Consider the following 17054-nt stretch of genomic DNA (forward strand, 5'->3'; position numbering starts at 1 on the left):
TATCACCGTTTCTCTTCACATTGGTTACTCAGGTCATGGCTGCTCATATCAAAAAAGCAAGTTTTCAAGGAATTTCAGTGTTTGGAAAAGAGATTAAACTTAGCCAATTGGCAGATGATACCACAATTTTTCTCAAAAACAGTGACGAATTAGATGAAGTTATTAAATGTATAGGAACATTTTCTGGAATTTCTGGATTAAGGATGAATAAGAATAAATCTACTTTATTCTCTCTTAAAGATTGTGTGTTGAAAGAAATTTGTGGGATACCAATCAAAGATAATACCACATACCTTGGGATAATGGTATGTAAAGATTTGAATCAAAGAAGCCGGCTGAATTTTGAACCTATTATTGAGAAAATTAAAAACAGATTCAATATGTGGCTTATGAGAGATCTTTCCCTAAATGGTCGTATTCTACTTTCAAAAGCAGAAGGGATCTCAAGGTCTGTTTATATATCTATGTCAGAAGATGTTCCAAATAATGTTCTCAAGGAATTAGATAAGAATCTTTATGATTTTATTTGGAGGAAGAAAATACACTATTTACGGAAAGATATTCTAAATAATAATAGAGACGTTGGTGGCCTTGAGGTTTTAAATTTTACAGATCTAAATAATGTGTTTAAAATTAAATGGATAATCGAATTTATTAAAAATAAAGATAGTGTATGGAATGTTTTCCCAAATTACATATTTAACTCTTTGGGTGGCATTAATTTTCTTTTAAAGTGTAATTTCTCAGTAGATAAAATCCCTGTTAAACTGGCAAACTTTCATAAGCAGGCACTGCTGGCTTGGCAATTAATATACAAACACAACTTTTCACCCATCGATGCTTTATATGGAATAACAAAGATATCTTGTACAAAAAAAAGTCCATCTTTAACCAGACATGGTACGACAATGGAATTCTTAATGTTAACCAGTTGCTTAATGAACAAGGTTTACTTTTAACATATCCTGAATTTCTCAAAAAGTTTAAGATTCCTGTGAGGCCAAAAGAGTATGCTATTGTTTTAGATGCTATCCCGGGCAGAGTAGTTTCACTATTACGAAATCCTGGATTATGCCCTATGAATGTTGATCGTCAAATCAGTTTTTGTTGTGACACAATATTTATTGGGGATATTAATATATTAATAGATAAATGCAGTAACAAATATATTAGAAATACTTTAAAAACAAATTTTTTGCCTTGTTCAACAGGTTTTTGGTCATCTAAATTTGAAAATATTAATTGGAAAAGAGTATGGTCTATAACAAATAAGTTTTGCATTAATAATAAAATTAGAGAGGTTTCCTATAAAATTGTACACAGAATTTACCCTGTCAAGGAGTTACTTTCTGAACGTTTCCGTTTGAATATTGAAAACTTGTGCGAATTTTGTGGCAATGCCAAAGAATCTGTAACTCATCTCTTTTTTAATTGTATTTATTCAAAAATGTTTTGGTTGGATGTTTCAAATTTCATTTCTAAGTTGTTTGAAACATGTCTACGAATTGAACTGTTTGATGTTGTATTTTTTTTTGTGCAAGACAATATTGATTCCAAAAGTACCATGTGCTTCCTTATACAACTTTTCATATTACTTGGAAAATATCACATTCATGTGAAAAAATGGGCTAAAGCTAAGCCAAGCTTTGAACACTTTATAAAGGAGATTAAACAATATGGGAATTCATTAGATAAAATTAAGAACAAAAAAGCAAGAAAGACCTATGAAGCTTTTTGTAACTTTGAACTATTGTAACTTTACCCCTGGCATGTTTTTATTTTATTTTTTTTTATTATTTTCTATTTGTTGTGAGTAGGGCTGCAACAACTAATCGATAAAATCGATTATAATCGATTATGAAAATCGTTGTCAACGAATGTCATTATCGATTAGTTGGTCTGCTTACGTCACGGGGAGCGTTTACTGGTACGCACACACACGCAAGGTCTCTCTCCCTCAGGCGCTCTGCCGAGCGCGCGCGCTACACGGTTTGGAGCAGTCTCTTCTGTCTCGCATGCGCGCTCTTGCTTGCGCGCTCTAGATTTCGGGAGTTTGAACTAATTCGCGGGCATCAGGGAGCCGCAATCAATATGCGGGAGACTCCCGGGACTTCCGGGATGTCTGTATTTTGTCTCGAGCATCAGGTTGTGCAATCAGTTCGCTCGCAACGTAAGTGATGGATTAAAATAGCGCTACCGCATAAATAGGTTAAATTAAAACGGTGTTTACAAAGTGAAGCATTAAATACAAAGGCAGTTAATAACAGCAGCAGTAAAATATTGTTTTTTAGTCACTGTACTCAGTGGTTTTCAGCGAATGCTTGTGCACTAATGCATAATTTCTCCTGTCCTTTACTCAAGCCTGTTAGCTTGCTGGGTAACGTTACCTCCATTCCGTTCTCTTTTTATAGCATTTGTCTACTAAGTTTTAATTGTTTTTCAAACGCGATCTACTGAGGCTCTACGTTCACACAATTGTTTTCAGTCTTTCTATATTTATTTAATCAATTTATCCTTATTTTATTCTTTTATATATTATATATAATATATATTATATTCTTTATCCTTATATTCCTTATATATAATTAATTTTAAATAAAAATTAAATGAATTATATATTTTAGATGTTTTTAGTTTGTTTTTAGTTCAGATATTCACATCTGAACAACATGTCTGTGTAAATTTGTTTTAACAAAAATTGTGTTAAAACATAATATGTTGGATATCATTTTTTTAACAATAATCATGTTTGTCAACTTGCCATCAGCAATTATCATTAAAAACAATGCAAATATTGATATTAGTAAAACTCAATGTGTGGCTTTTGCACTTTTTAAAGTACACTTTTACACATAAATACCCTGATTTACGGTTTTATTTAGTTATAAAAAAAAATCTAATTTAATTTCTATCCGATTAATCGATTAATCGAAAAAATAATCGTCCGATTAATCGATTATCAAAATAATCGTTAGTTGCAGCCCTAGTTGTGAGTTGTATTGTCATGTACATCTTTTTGTATATTCTCTGTTGCAATAAAAAATAAAATAAAAAAAATAAATAAAAAAAAGTATACCAATGTATATAAAAAAAGCTTTCATTCGATTCCTCCGTCCTCATTTTCTTTCCTTGCGTCCTTCCCTCACAACCTACAGGGGAGGAGCTGAGGCGCTAGGAAAGGAAACGAGGATGCATAAATAAGAAATGAGAAGCACCCCCACACATCCCTTCACTCATGGGCTGCGTCCCAAACCGCATACTTCCCTAGCATACTATTTAGTATGGGAAAAAGAGAAGGCGAGCGAAAAAGTATGTACGAATCCAAAAGAGTAGGCGAGAATTACCTGGGTGACGTACTAATCAACTTTCAAATGTGAGTAAACACGGTTCCTTGTGTTAAAATTGCATGTGTTGAACTACTGTAGAGTAAACTGTTGAATTGTTGGTGTAAAGACGTTACACAGTATAGTAGCCTATAGTTGTGATTTTGCTGTAAAAAACACGTTTTATTATGTAAGTTATAACGTTAGCTAACAGGGGAGCTTCAGTAAGGACACGTAAGTTACGTCTCTAACGTGGATTTACATAAACCATATACATCTTAAAGACTTTTATTTTAAATGTCTATTTACATCTGACAGGAGAATCTTCAGTAAGTATTGCAGAAGAGCACATCACAACATGAAATAGACTGAGTGATGTAGCCTATGTGTGCTATTATGTAGAACAAATCTGTAAAGCAACTAAACATAAGTTATCTATTTTATTTGTCCATTACTGTTGATAAATTGAGGAACATTTATGTTGGATAAAAAGTTAAAACAACCTGTAGTGTTGTTGCGTTCATAAATCACAGAGGTAATGTGTATCTTGTCTGGATGTTACAGGGACAGATGAACAGATGTGTGTTTATCCGGTGGAGAGATCATGAAGCTGAATTCTGCCAACAAAGGCTTTGAGTGACATTACAGAAATAAATAACTATTTCAATATTAAGTTGTAGTTTATTTTAATTATTGTAATTTCAAACAGAGCTATTACAGCACTTTTCTGATTCGTGATTTCTGTGCATTTGCTGGAGATCTTTTGTGGTGGAGCAGGACCTGCAAGGAAAGATGATGTGAAATTTGTGGGAAAAAAAGTGTTTTTGTCTTCTAAATAATACTGAAATCAAATGACATTGTGCGGTTAAAATGACTGCTTTTGTGTTATGTTAGTGCATTTTTGTAGGATCTGAAATGTCAGCAGGCTGGTGTGAGCACTGAGGATGAGGAGTCCAGAGCTGAATCCTGATGCCATGGATGAGTCCCTCCATCACTCCACCGGCCCTTACGAGACCCTCCATCACTCCACCGGCCCTTACGAGACCCTCCAATACTCCACCGGCCCTTACGAGACCCTCCATCACTCCACCGGCCCTTACGAGACCCTCCAATACTCCACCGGCCCTTACGAGACCCTCCATCACTCCACCGGCCCTTACGAGACCCTCCATCACTCCACCGGCCCTTACGAGACCCTCCATCACTCCACCGGCCCTTACGAGACCCTCCATCACTCCACCGGCCCTTACGAGACCCTCCATCACTCCACTGGCCCTTACGAGACCCTCCATCACTCCACCGGCCCTTACGAGACCCTCCATCACTCCACCGGCCCTTACGAGACCCTCCAATACTCCACCGGCCCTTACGAGACCCTCCATCACTCCACCGGCCCTTACGAGACCCTCCATCACTCCACTGGCCCTTACGAGACCCTCCATCACTCCACCGGCCCTTACGAGACCCTCCATCACTCCACCGGCCCTTACGAGACCCTCCATCACTCCACCGGCCCTTACGAGACCCTCCATCACTCCACTGGCCCTTACGAGACCCTCCATCACTCCACTGGCCCTTACGAGACCCTCCATCACTCCACCGGCCCTTACGAGACCCTCCATCACTCCACTGGCCCTTACGAGACCCTCCATCACTCCACCGGCCCTTACGAGACCCTCCATCACTCCACCGGCCCTTACGAGACCCTCCATCACTCCACCGGCCCTTACGAGACCCTCCATCACTCCACTGGCCCTTACGAGACCCTCCATCACTCCACCGGCCCTTACGAGACCCTCCATCACTCCACCGGCCCTTACGAGACCCTCCATCACTCCACCGGCCCTTACGAGACCCTCCATCACTCCACCGGCCCTTACGAGACCCTCCAATACTCCACCGGCCCTTACGAGACCCTCCATCACTCCACCGGCCCTTACGAGACCCTCCATCACTCCACCTACTCTTATTGCCTCAGATTGTGAAGCACAACACATCACGCAACAACCTACAAAAAAAAATGCATTTTTTTGTAATTTATAGGCCTAGGGATGAAACGAGAGTTAAGCACTTTTGCTTGTGGATGAAAATGTTTGGATTTAAAATAAAGAAATTAATAACATATTCAAGAGATGACATAAACATATTCAAGGGATTTCGTAATAAAAATAAATAATATCGTTAAGTATAAAACGGTGGGTCACATTAGTAGGGTTAAATATAATAAATTAAACCCACCCTAAATGTATTTACAGAATAAATGTGAAGCAGTTTCTTCAAAAAGACCACAAAATGAGCAAGTTAAATCAATATCAAGATATTTACAGATAGATGAATTAAACGTGTCGTTCAAATCTTTTAAGTTGTTGCGCGTGTGATAACGCGTCGTAGGTCACATGATAACATCAACATGGCAGATGTCCGGTTCGCATTCATACTCAACGAGATCTGGCTATAAAGTACCTACAGTATATACAAGGGCTAATGGTGACACAATGAAGTACACACCAACAGTCTCTGGAGTAAAGGCCACCTCACAGTTAGTGTCAGGAGCAATGAAGGAAGGATCAGTCTTCCGAATGTGATCAGCTGTAGTGGATAAAAACAACACAAATCAACATGTATAACTTGTCCCAAGGCCTGGTTGCCAGCCTAAAATGGTGCAAGCTCACTGTTTAACAGAGCTAGAGAGAAATATTAGTACAATTGTTTCCCAAACCCTAATGGGGGAAGTCCAATTACTATTGGTTATCTGCATATAAGGTGTCATATAGATGATGACAGCAAATAGGAATGCTTACACACTGTGAAGAACAAAAACAGCCTTGCCAAAACCAATAACTTGAAAGATTTAGTATGATGGTAACAAGGCTAGCTCATATGACATAACCATTTTGACAAGATTTCCTGACAATGTCAATACAGCCCACAATTGAACTATTATTTCATGCTTTACACAAATATGTAATATTAGCCTTAATGTGTCTTTCACTTAATCCAAGACTAGAGATATCTTTCATAAATCTACTTTTTATGTAAAAAAATCCAATGATTGGTTCTGGTTTGATTGTTTCCCTGCCATATCAAGCTATACATGTATTGTAACATACTCTCATAAGTGGTTAAACAATGAAGATCTACAATATATCTTGAATGAAAAACAATACGGACCCGTATTTGAATGATTCCTGCTTGATCTTGGCCTTGCATAAACAATATTTCCAGTAATGTCTCCTTTTCTCCATTCCACCCTCGGCTCAGGTGTCTTCACTGGTGCTGCTGTCTCCTCTTCTTGCAGCTCACCAAGAAGGTCATCAACACTTTGGAGCTCATCCTTCAGTACTTGGTCATCAACCAAGTTATCCAAGATCATGAGATGTTCTTGGATTTCTGAATCACTCTTGGACATTGTGATGGGCAGAAACACAAACAGACAGAAAGACTTACAATGAAGAGATGGACAGATAAAACAAATATAAATGGAGAGAGAGAGAGAGAGAGAGAGAGAGAGAGAGAGAGAGAGAGGATTAACAAGACGGACGTGGCTCTTAAAAGTGCCTTTGTTTGCGCGTGTATGTGTGTGTATGTGGTGTGTATGTGTGTATGTGGTGGGGTGTAAGAATAAATATATTTTTTGAAGCTGCCAAATTTGAGGGTCCTAAAGAAAAAACAGAATTGAACATTTTACACCAGTATTCTCTTCATATGTGTTGCCAGAATGGGCTATATTTCATGTGATATTCATTGTATACAGTTCAATAAACGAGAAGTTAATATTGTTAATGACATTTTAGAAAAAAATTAGACAGTAAATGTTGTCTAACATTCTATATAATTCATATATGAATCAGTCAATAAGTTATGATATCATTACTTATTACATTAATTATACATATGAATTGTTTTATTTCCTATTGAAAAATTGTGATGACCCAAAATGTAGTAGTTATGATTTAATTTGTATTGTTAATTATAGATTTATTTGGGTGTTTATTATATAATTTTGCGTGGATTTTAAACAAGTATGCTGTAAAACAAACCAATCTGGCAACACCGTTCTTCATCTGAGCATTTATAATGTTGGATAATAGTTGTGTGCTAATGTAATACTGAAAACCTTAAAACATCCCCTATTACCTTGCATGATTAACGTTATATGCGACATATTTGACAAAAACTTGAATTCAATTAGCTAACTTTGCTAGCCTGCACATTTGGTGCAGCAAGCTATATTGTTATATTGTCTTCTATCATTTACTGTCATACGAAATTGCCACCTTACACATCTAAAGGTTCTAAACACAACTTCTTGTCCTGATTCAAGAGTTTTTGATGTGTACATTTAAGAATAGTATCCATCTCTATTAATTAACTCTTCTACTTACCGAGTGGAAAATCGCAATGGACCTTGGGATCGCCCCATACAGTGATGTCAGCGTTATTAATTTAGAGGATTAAAAAAATTAAAACATTTAAATAAAAAACATTATATAAACATTATACATTTATTAGCAAACAAAACTCCGATAAAAATACGTTATCCAGCATGCTCTAGTTAAAGCAGTGTACATCATGTATGCCATAACATTACCTTTGACAAGAAAACGCGTAAACTGCTTACTTGCACACGCCGTGTTGTTAAACTCACTGTTTAATGCCGTTCTACATGCAGTTTTTGCGTTGTTTTGGTTAAACTCGCCTCTGAATGCCGCTTTACCTGCAGTTGAGCGTTGTTAAACTCACCGCTGAATGGGGTTGTACACCTTGGCTGCGTCCGAAACCGCATACTCAATGAGTAGGTACTTAATTTCAATAAGTACTTACTTAACGAGCGCTAAAAGAGTAGGTACTTTATAGCCAAATCTCGTTGAGTATGAATGCGAACCGGACATCTTGACGTTATCATGTGACCTACGACGCGTTATCGCAAGTGCAACAACTTAAAAGATATGAAAGACACGTTTAATTAATCTCTGTAATATCTTGATATTGATTAAACCTGCTTATTTTGTGATTGTAGTATAACCAATACATTTAGGGTCGATTTAAGTTCTTATTTGTAACACTTCTAATGTGACCCACAGTTTAAATATGCTATATATATATATATATATATATATATATTAATACTTATATATAACACCTTAAATATATAATTTTTCATTACAAAAAACCTAAATCGTCATCTCTTGAATATGTCTTTAATTTCTTTATTTTAAATCCAAAATGTTCACCCACAAGCAAAAAGCCCTTTTGGGCCCCTAAGGGCTGTCCTTTATGTTTTCCTCTTTTTCTTGTTGAATGTTTCATCCCTCTGGATTATAAATAACAACAACAACATCAGTTTGTTTGTACCGCTATTATTCAAAGATATTTAAACTTGTCATTGTTCTTTTTTTCCTGTGTATATAATATCATATTATGATGGATGCAAACCCATATTTATGTTTTCTGTCATTATTATTGTTCATCCATTCCTGATCTTGTATGTAACTATAAGTTCTGCAATAAAAAATGATATGAGCGACAGGTGCACTAACACCTCATAACATCAGAAACTCGACAGCCGTACCTAGACCAGTTTTCCTCAGCATTTGTAATGTCTGCACATTGCTCACAGCACACAACTGCTCGAAGATCTCACCTTTGGAGAAGACTGTTGATTTTTATACTAGAAAAATGTAAGTATCACTCCTTAAAAAACAAGATTACCCCAGAATGAATTGCATCGCTAGCCCACCCCAAAACTTACACAATAATAATGATAAATGCTGACCAAAACTTTTTTTACTGAAAATTTTATATTTTAGTAAAAACAAGCAAAATGTAATTTGTTTTGTCATATGACATATGCATGAATACACACTAGATAAATGCAGTAAATACAGTTATAGTCAAGCAATGAATTAAAGCATAAATATATTAAATAATTGTATTTTATTTACTGACAACAACAATAAGAAACATGGATAAGTAAAATAATGAATAAAAGTAACCATCAGAATAAACAAATGCATATACAAGTCAACAACAGAAACAAAGCTTAATTCAAACTACAAGCATGTATTTACAGGCGCTGAACCCCACATCCTACTGCCATCTCCACACAGCGGTTCTCATTCTGTGGCTTTATTCTGATGAATCAGCTGACCACCAGGTGACCGTGCCTCCGTGCCGGAGGTTGTTCTGAGGCGATAAGGGCAGGTGGAGTGATGGAGTGTCTCATCCATGGCACCATTTCCAGGATTCAGCTCCGGGCTCTCCATCCTCATTGCTCACACCAGTCTGCAGACATTTCAGATCTGAATAAGAAAAGTGCTGTAATAATTGTGTTTGAAATTACCATAATTAAAATAAACTACAACTTAAGATTTAAATAGATTTTGTTATTCATTTCTGTAGTATACTCATTCAAAGCCTTTGATGCAGCATTCAGCTTCATGAGCCACTCTCCACTCCCCCAAATGTTCCTCAATTTATCAACAGTACTAATGGACAACTAAAATAGATAACATGTTTAGTTACTTTATAGATTTGTGTATTTACCTTACTTACAGCACATTTATCTAATGTAAACAGTGTTGCCACAACAGTACATTCTAAAATAGCACACATACATCAGATGTCTATTTCATGTTGTGATGTGCTCATCTGCAATACTTATAGAAGATTTTCCTGTCAGATGTAAATAGACATTTAAAATAAGCATCTTTAAGAGGTATATGGTTTATGTACATCTACTTTGGAGATGTGTGCTTACTGGAGCTCTCCTGATAGCAATACATAATAACGTGTTTTTACAGCAAAATCACAACTATACTATACTGTCTAAGGTCTTTAAACCTTCAACAATTCGACAGTTTACTCTAGTCTTCTGTATTTCAACACGTTTTAACACAAGGAACCGTGTTTACTCACATTTGAAAACACCCGCGTCGCTGATCGTAATGTTGGATAATGACGTATCCTCTCCCGTGGCCTCCTGGGATAGAAAAGTATCCGTCGATGGTTGCTTCAGAATCTGGGCTGAAGCAGTAAGCCATCCGGGAACTTCTCGCCTACTCTTTTATGAGTACTGAGGTTTCGGACATACTACTCCTTTCAAATACTGTTTTCGCCTACTATATAGTAGGAAAGTAGGAATATTCGGACGCACTATAAGTAGCCTATACGTGAGCCCGAATCTCGCGATAATTAGTACGTCACTCTGGTAATTCTCGCCTACTCTTTTATGGATACTAAGGATTCGGACATACTTATTCGCTCGCCTACTATATAATAGGGAAGTATGCGGTTTCGGACGCAGCCCATGCATATTGAGCGTTGTTAAACTCACCGATGAATGCGGTTGCCTATGAACGTGCTAAACCTTTGCGGAGAGGGCACTTTGATATCAGATTGTGAGGGTTTTTAAACATAAAAAAGCAGTTGGAGGGCCAGATAAAGATGATGTGGGGACCACCATTATACTAGCCCTGGCATAGATCATTTATTGTAGCCTATTCCTTTTTATTTTTATTTATTGCAGTCTCGACTCTCGACCCATTCGCTGCGGACTATTGCGGTGAGCTTACCCAAGACGTCAAATTTCAACGCTACAGGCTCCGGTTCACAGATCTATAGAAGTCTATCGGACTACCCTGGCCTGCACGTTGAAAAATGACACCAAAGGTATACCCAGTGCGTCATTAATTGACGCCAATGGGTCCTGGCCAAGCGTCCATATGTGACGAGTTGGGGTGTGAGAATGTGTTGCAACAACACGCAGGCTGAAGACAGACGACTAGAGTTCGGGTACTCAGAAGATTCTAGTGTATCTCTGACGAGACCATGAGTGAAGGGATGTATGGGTTTATATGTGGTGGTGCTGGTGATGAGCGGGTGCAGGTGTGGTGAGTCAGTACTCTGCTGATAACGAGTGGATGGGTGGAGTCGGGTGATCGGGCGCTGATGGTGTGCAGGTGTTACTGATGACTCGTGACAGTTATTGCCTGATATTATGTGTATAAATATGACCCATCTTCATTCAATAGATATGACAGTGTTATGGTGTTACACAGGCTCTGGCTCTTCACAAAATCTTCTTCTGAGACTCTGAAGGCAAGAATTTAAAAACCAAAGTGAGTTCTGAATAAATGTTGTACCTGAAGTATTTTTGTGCTTTGTCTTTAAATGCATTGAGAATCGCAGTGTGCAGCATATGAGTGCATGCAGACATTTAACTTTTCCTGCTTATTCATTTCAGGTTCATCATGGCAATGCTGAAAAGTTTTCTGCTTCTCTTCATTATCTTCTTAATGTGGAATACAGAAGGTAACAATACAATTATTTGTAAAAAAAAAATGTGCAATATTCCGTTGACTAGTATTTGCACAATTAATAAGGAGTTACCGTGTTTTCAGCATATATTTCAAGCAACAATGCCGGAAGATGCGCCGCTACATGGAGGAAATTTGGACTCCGATGCTACAAGTTCATTTCTCATCCGAGTAACTGGAGCACAGCACAGGTAATGTGTCACAAGATAATTTGGTCACACTTTATATTAGGTGTCTTTAACTACATCTGAAAGACAGATGTAAAGAGATTCATGTATAAGTACATTGTCAAATGATTCCTTTAAACTGATAAATTATTCTGTGGTGAAGTAAATACTACAGAAAAAACAACACTGTTTTCCAGCTGTATTTACACCGTTTTATCATTGCTTTTGTTGTTAGGTTTAGTAACTTGCCATTTTGTGACATCTGGATTAATTTTTTACTCAATGACACAATCACTCAAATGATCTATCGAATGTTAAAGTAACTGCATTTTGTAAAGTATTGAGGTGTTCAGGTGCCATGTTACTTTTATTATATAGGTATAATATAAATCAATCAATCATATTATATATATAATCATTCAATATCAATTGTATTTATTTAGATGTTTCTAATTAAAGCATACACTTAAAACATGTGGTTTAATTCAGTGTTATATTGTTTTTGGAAAGTTAATGCAGTAGATGTTTAATTCTATGTGAAATTAAAAATGAAATAATATTTAATTTACTTCAATTAAATGTCAAACTAAGTCGAGTAGTAAGTAGATTTTACCTGATGATAACAGGTAAATCCTATAATTCATCTTTTTTCAGTGATCTTAAAGACACTTACTATAAAGTGGGAATGTTATTTTGTATAGTAAAAATCTTTTCTGCAAATAAATAGTACAGAAAACTAATACTGTGCAAATAATCAGAGCAAACTTTGTTTGCAAATGTCTTTCACTTTTGCTTTATGCAAAAAACAATTGATTTTTGTATTGACAATAAAAAAAATCTGTCTTTAGAGAAACTGTCAAAATCTTGGTGTGAGTCTCGCATCTGTGAGTAATAAACTGGAAAATGATTTCCTGCTGACTCTATTGCCTTCTCCTTCCACCCGTGCTTGGATTGGTGCTACTGATGCTGTACAAGTAAGTTCAATTGTGTGTACTAAAGAGACCTATTTGTTTGTCTAAACTAAAGTTTCTGCTTTAAACGGTGAAGGCAAAGTTTCTAATGAAGATGTTTTAACTTAATTTGCTGCTTCCTGAAGTCTGACAACAGTAGTGCACTCTTTATATTCACTCTTTAGGAAGGACACTGGTTGTGGAGTAATAGATCTTGTCTTTCGTATACCAACTGGTGCTCTGGACAACCTAACAATTACACTCTTCACGAGAACTGTTTGGAGATCAACTTCACCTGTAAGAATACAGCTTTTTTTTTTTTTTTTTAAATATACTTTCAGTTCTATTTTACAATCCAATTTTACATCACACAGTAAAATGAAATGACTCATTTGGATTTCACAAAGTGCCTTAAGTTGAATGCGCTCTTAATTTCTAATAACACTATAATATCAGAATGACTTATTTCCTTATTCCACCTTACAGCTGACCGTTGCTGGAACGATGAGTGCTGTTCAACCTCATTATCCTATATTTGTGTTAAGGACCTGTGAGACCGTCATTCTGCTCCAGTTGCTTTAAATGAACTACATGTTTCCAATATTACAAAGCGTTATGAAATATCTTCTAATCTTTAATCTCTTTTCAATATCTTCTCTTAAACACTCCTCAAATGAATAAAAGCATTTAAATCAAATTTTGCATTGTCAAATTCATTTATGAAAAAATAGTATATTGTGTAGCAAGGGTTAATTTCTGTGGGGGCAGGGGCTGTGGGGGCAGGGGCTGTGGGGGCAGGGGCTGTGGGGGCAGGGGCTGTGGGGGCAGGGGCTGTGGGGGCAGGGGCTGTGGGGGCAGGGGCTGTGGGGGCAGGGGCTGTGGGGGAGTTTTTCTAAAGACAGATTTTTTTATTGTCAATACAAAAATCAATTTTGTTTTGCATAAAGCAAAAGACATTTGCAAACAAAGTTTGCTCTGATTATTTGCACAGTATTAGTTTTTGTACTATTTATTTGCAGAAAAGGAAATAAAGGAAATTTGCCAGCAGCCATATAGCCCAAGACTGGTTGCCCACTAAAGCTAAGCAGGGCTGAGCCTGGTTAGTACCTGGATGGGAGACCTTCTGAGAAAACCAGGTTGCTGCTGGAAGAGGTGTTAGTGAGGCCAGCAGGGGGCGCTCACCCTGTGGTCTGTGTGGGTCCTAACGCCCCAGTATGATAATGGGGACACTATACTGTCAATTGAGAATTTGTCCTTCGGATGAGAAGGATCCTTCGGATGAGACGTTAAACCGAGGTCCTGACTCTCTGTGGTCACAAAAATCCCAGGATGTCTTTCGAAAGAGTAGGTGTGTAACCCCGGCATCCTGGCCAAATTTGCCCAGTGGCCTCTGTCCATCATGGCCTCCTAATCATCCCGATGTATATATATACCAATTGGCTTCATCACTCTGTCTCCTCTCCACCAGGAAGCTGGTGTGTGGTGGGCGTTCTGGCGCAATATGGCGGCCGTCGCATCATCCAGGTGGATGCTGCACATTGGAGGTGGTTGAGGAGATTCCCCCTTCTATGTGAAGTGCTTTGAGTGTCCAGAAAAGCGCTACATAAATGTGATGAATTATTATTATTATTATTAAAAGATTTTTACTATACAAAATAAAATTCTCACTTTATAGTAAGTGTCTTTAATATCACTGAAAAAAAGATGAATTGTAGGATTTACCGGTTATCATCACGTAAAATCTACTGGACTTAATTAGTTTGACATTTAATTGAAGTAAATTAAATATTACTTCATTTTTAATTTCACGTAGAATTAAACATCTACTTAATCAACTTTCAAAAAACAATATAACACTGAATTAAACCACATGTTTTAAGTGTATGCTTTAATTAGAAACATCTAAATAAATACAATTGATATTAAATAGATAATAAAAAGTATGGCACCTGAACACCTCAATACAGTGACTTAAACATTCGATAGATCATTTGAGTGATTGTCATTGAGTAGAAAAGCCAGATGTCACAAAATGGCAAGTTACTAAAGCTAACAAAAGCGATGATAAAACGGTGTGAATACAGCTGGAAAACTGTGTCATAACTGTCATTATGTCCTGACAGTAGAATATGAGAGATAATCTGTGAACAAATCAATCTCCTCTGGCTCCTCCCAGTGGTCCTATTGCCATTTGCAGAAATACACCGCTCCCGGTCAGAAACAACCAATCAGAGCCAGGAGGAATGTCTTAGCACGCCTGTGTACGCGCTGGTCACACCCCTCTCTTGCACAGCGCGAGCGTGTACCGAAGTTCAAGCTCAAGATTGCCGGTGTGCTGCAGCTGTGCTAATGGCGGAGAAACAACCTAAACTGCCAATTTGTCGAGTGGCACCTGCTCATAAAACAAAGAGGTATAATGAAAAAGACCGATGACGATAAACAAGCGAAAAAGAAAGAATTAGACAGAGCCCATTGACTCGGTGTCAAAACTCTAGCCGCATAACATGTAGATAAAATGTCACGCACTGTGCTAAGCAACAATTGAAACCTGCTAATTCACTGGCTTGTCATGTTGCTGAAATAATGTACAGGCAAATCTTATATATCGCTTGAATAATTACTTACATCCTGTAACGTTATCTTACTAGCTATTTATAACTTATAGAAAGAGTGCAACGTTATAAAGTTACATGTATTGCAAAATACATATTGATTTGAGGACCAAGTTTGTAGTCAAAGTATGGACAGGCCATAGTCAATGTAAAGCATATTGTTGATGTTTCGTCCTATTAGTGAATGTGCCATCCGCCGTCATCGGTGGCCCTGCTTACTAGCCTGCGTCTTCACGGCAGGCTCCGCTGTGGGGGAGGAGCTGTGGAGGGAGGAGCTGTGGGGGGAGGAGCTGTGGAGGGAGGAGCTGTGGGGGGAGGAGCTGTGGAGGGAGGAGCTGTGGGGGAGGAGCTGTGGGGGAGGAGCTGTGGGGGAGGAGCTGTGGAGGGAGGAGCTGTGGAGGGAGGAGTTGTGGGGGAGGCGTTGTGGGGGAGGAGCTGTGGAGGGAGGAGCTGTGGGGGAGGAGCTGTGGGGGAGGAGCTGTGGAGGGAGGAGCTGTGGAGGGAGGAGCTGTGGGGGAGGAGCTGTGGGGGAGGAGCTGTGGAGGGAGGAGCTGTGGAGGGAGGAGTTGTGGAGGGAGGAGCTGTGGGGGAGGAGCTGTGGAGGGAGGAGCTGTGGGGGAGGAGTTGTGGGGGAGGAGCTGTGGGGGAGGAGCTGTGGGGGAGGAGCTGTGGAGGGAGGAGTTGTGGGGGAGGAGCTGTGGGGGAGGAGCTGTGGAGGGAGGGCTGTAGCGCAGCAGAGAGCAAGGGGGTCGGACCTGTAAGTTGTGCTTGTTCAAATTTTCAGGCTAAGTCAACATTTTCTCAAAACTCCTTACTGCATTTTTAACCCATTCAGACCCTGCGTCCATTACAATGGACATCATATGTCAGCCCCCTTTTTTTTTACTTCTGGAGCATTTCACCTAGTTTAAAGCCTGCATTCCATGAGATTGGACGTTTGTCATCCAATCAAATGCCAGTAAAGCTCTGCATGTAGTAATTATATATGAAAAACACTACATTGAAGAGAAGCGTGGCAGCACTTCACTCCAAACACAGAAGCAAGCAACATTTTCTATGGTTTATTTGCATTTTTTATATATTTTTGCCAGTATTTCATAGTTTGTATGTAAAATAGAAAGATTGAACTTATTAATTAAAGTTAAAAATCGATTGTAGAATTGCACGTTTTAAATCAGGATTTTATTCAAATGAGTCTGTCCATTAGAATGGACAGTGGGTTCGAAAGCCTGTTACTGAAATCATATTTTCAGTAATGCAGGTTGAAATTTCTTATATAAAAAAAATCTATATCACAGTACCGATACATTTTTAAAACTTTTTCATATGCAGAATATACAGTTCTTGAAGTGCTTGAACATATAGCAGATAGAAATATCTCAGATGTTGACTTTATGTGGAGTGGGATAATGCTAATGTCCATTTTTGAAAAAAAAATTGTGCTGGATGTAAAAAATAAAGGTATTAATTGATAACAAATACTTTAAATCAACATGAAACCATAATATTAATAAAATATAAATGTAATATAATTACGGTTTGAAAATTACTTGCATAATATTTTCCTTTAGTAAAGCTATGCCCGTATCACCCAACACAAAGTTTTGCGTTTGTGGGTTAGACCTCGCAGAGATTACACCAATATTTGGGTTCTCAAACATTGCCTGTTTTTTAAGGAATACAA

At 38.0% G+C, this 17054-nt stretch overlaps 1 protein-coding gene across 4 annotated transcripts in view; it reads left to right on the top strand.

The window, feature by feature from the left end:
- The window catches only part of LOC143735324 (galactose-specific lectin nattectin-like), a 70125-nt gene extending 56741 nt beyond the window's left edge, over positions 1–13384 (top strand). Inside the window, exons 3-6 of one of the 4 annotated variants that reach the window (XM_077225480.1) lie at positions 11708–11832; positions 12657–12782; positions 12944–13055; positions 13245–13384. In XM_077225480.1, the coding sequence (XP_077081595.1) occupies positions 11708–11832; positions 12657–12782; positions 12944–13055; positions 13245–13312 (431 nt within the window). In that variant the 3' untranslated portion in view covers positions 13313–13384. The remainder of the gene's footprint in view (positions 1–11707; positions 11833–12656; positions 12783–12943; positions 13056–13244) is intronic. The other 3 variants (XM_077225481.1, XM_077225482.1, XM_077225483.1) reach the window with 3 other exon arrangements.
- The last annotated feature ends 3670 nt before the right edge of the window (positions 13385–17054 follow it).

The sequence above is a fragment of the Siphateles boraxobius genome, unplaced genomic scaffold (genome assembly GCF_051911475.1).
Source record: "Siphateles boraxobius isolate OS27281-9 unplaced genomic scaffold, OSU_SipBor_1 13, whole genome shotgun sequence".
Classification (NCBI taxonomy): domain Eukaryota; kingdom Metazoa; phylum Chordata; class Actinopteri; order Cypriniformes; family Leuciscidae; genus Siphateles; species Siphateles boraxobius.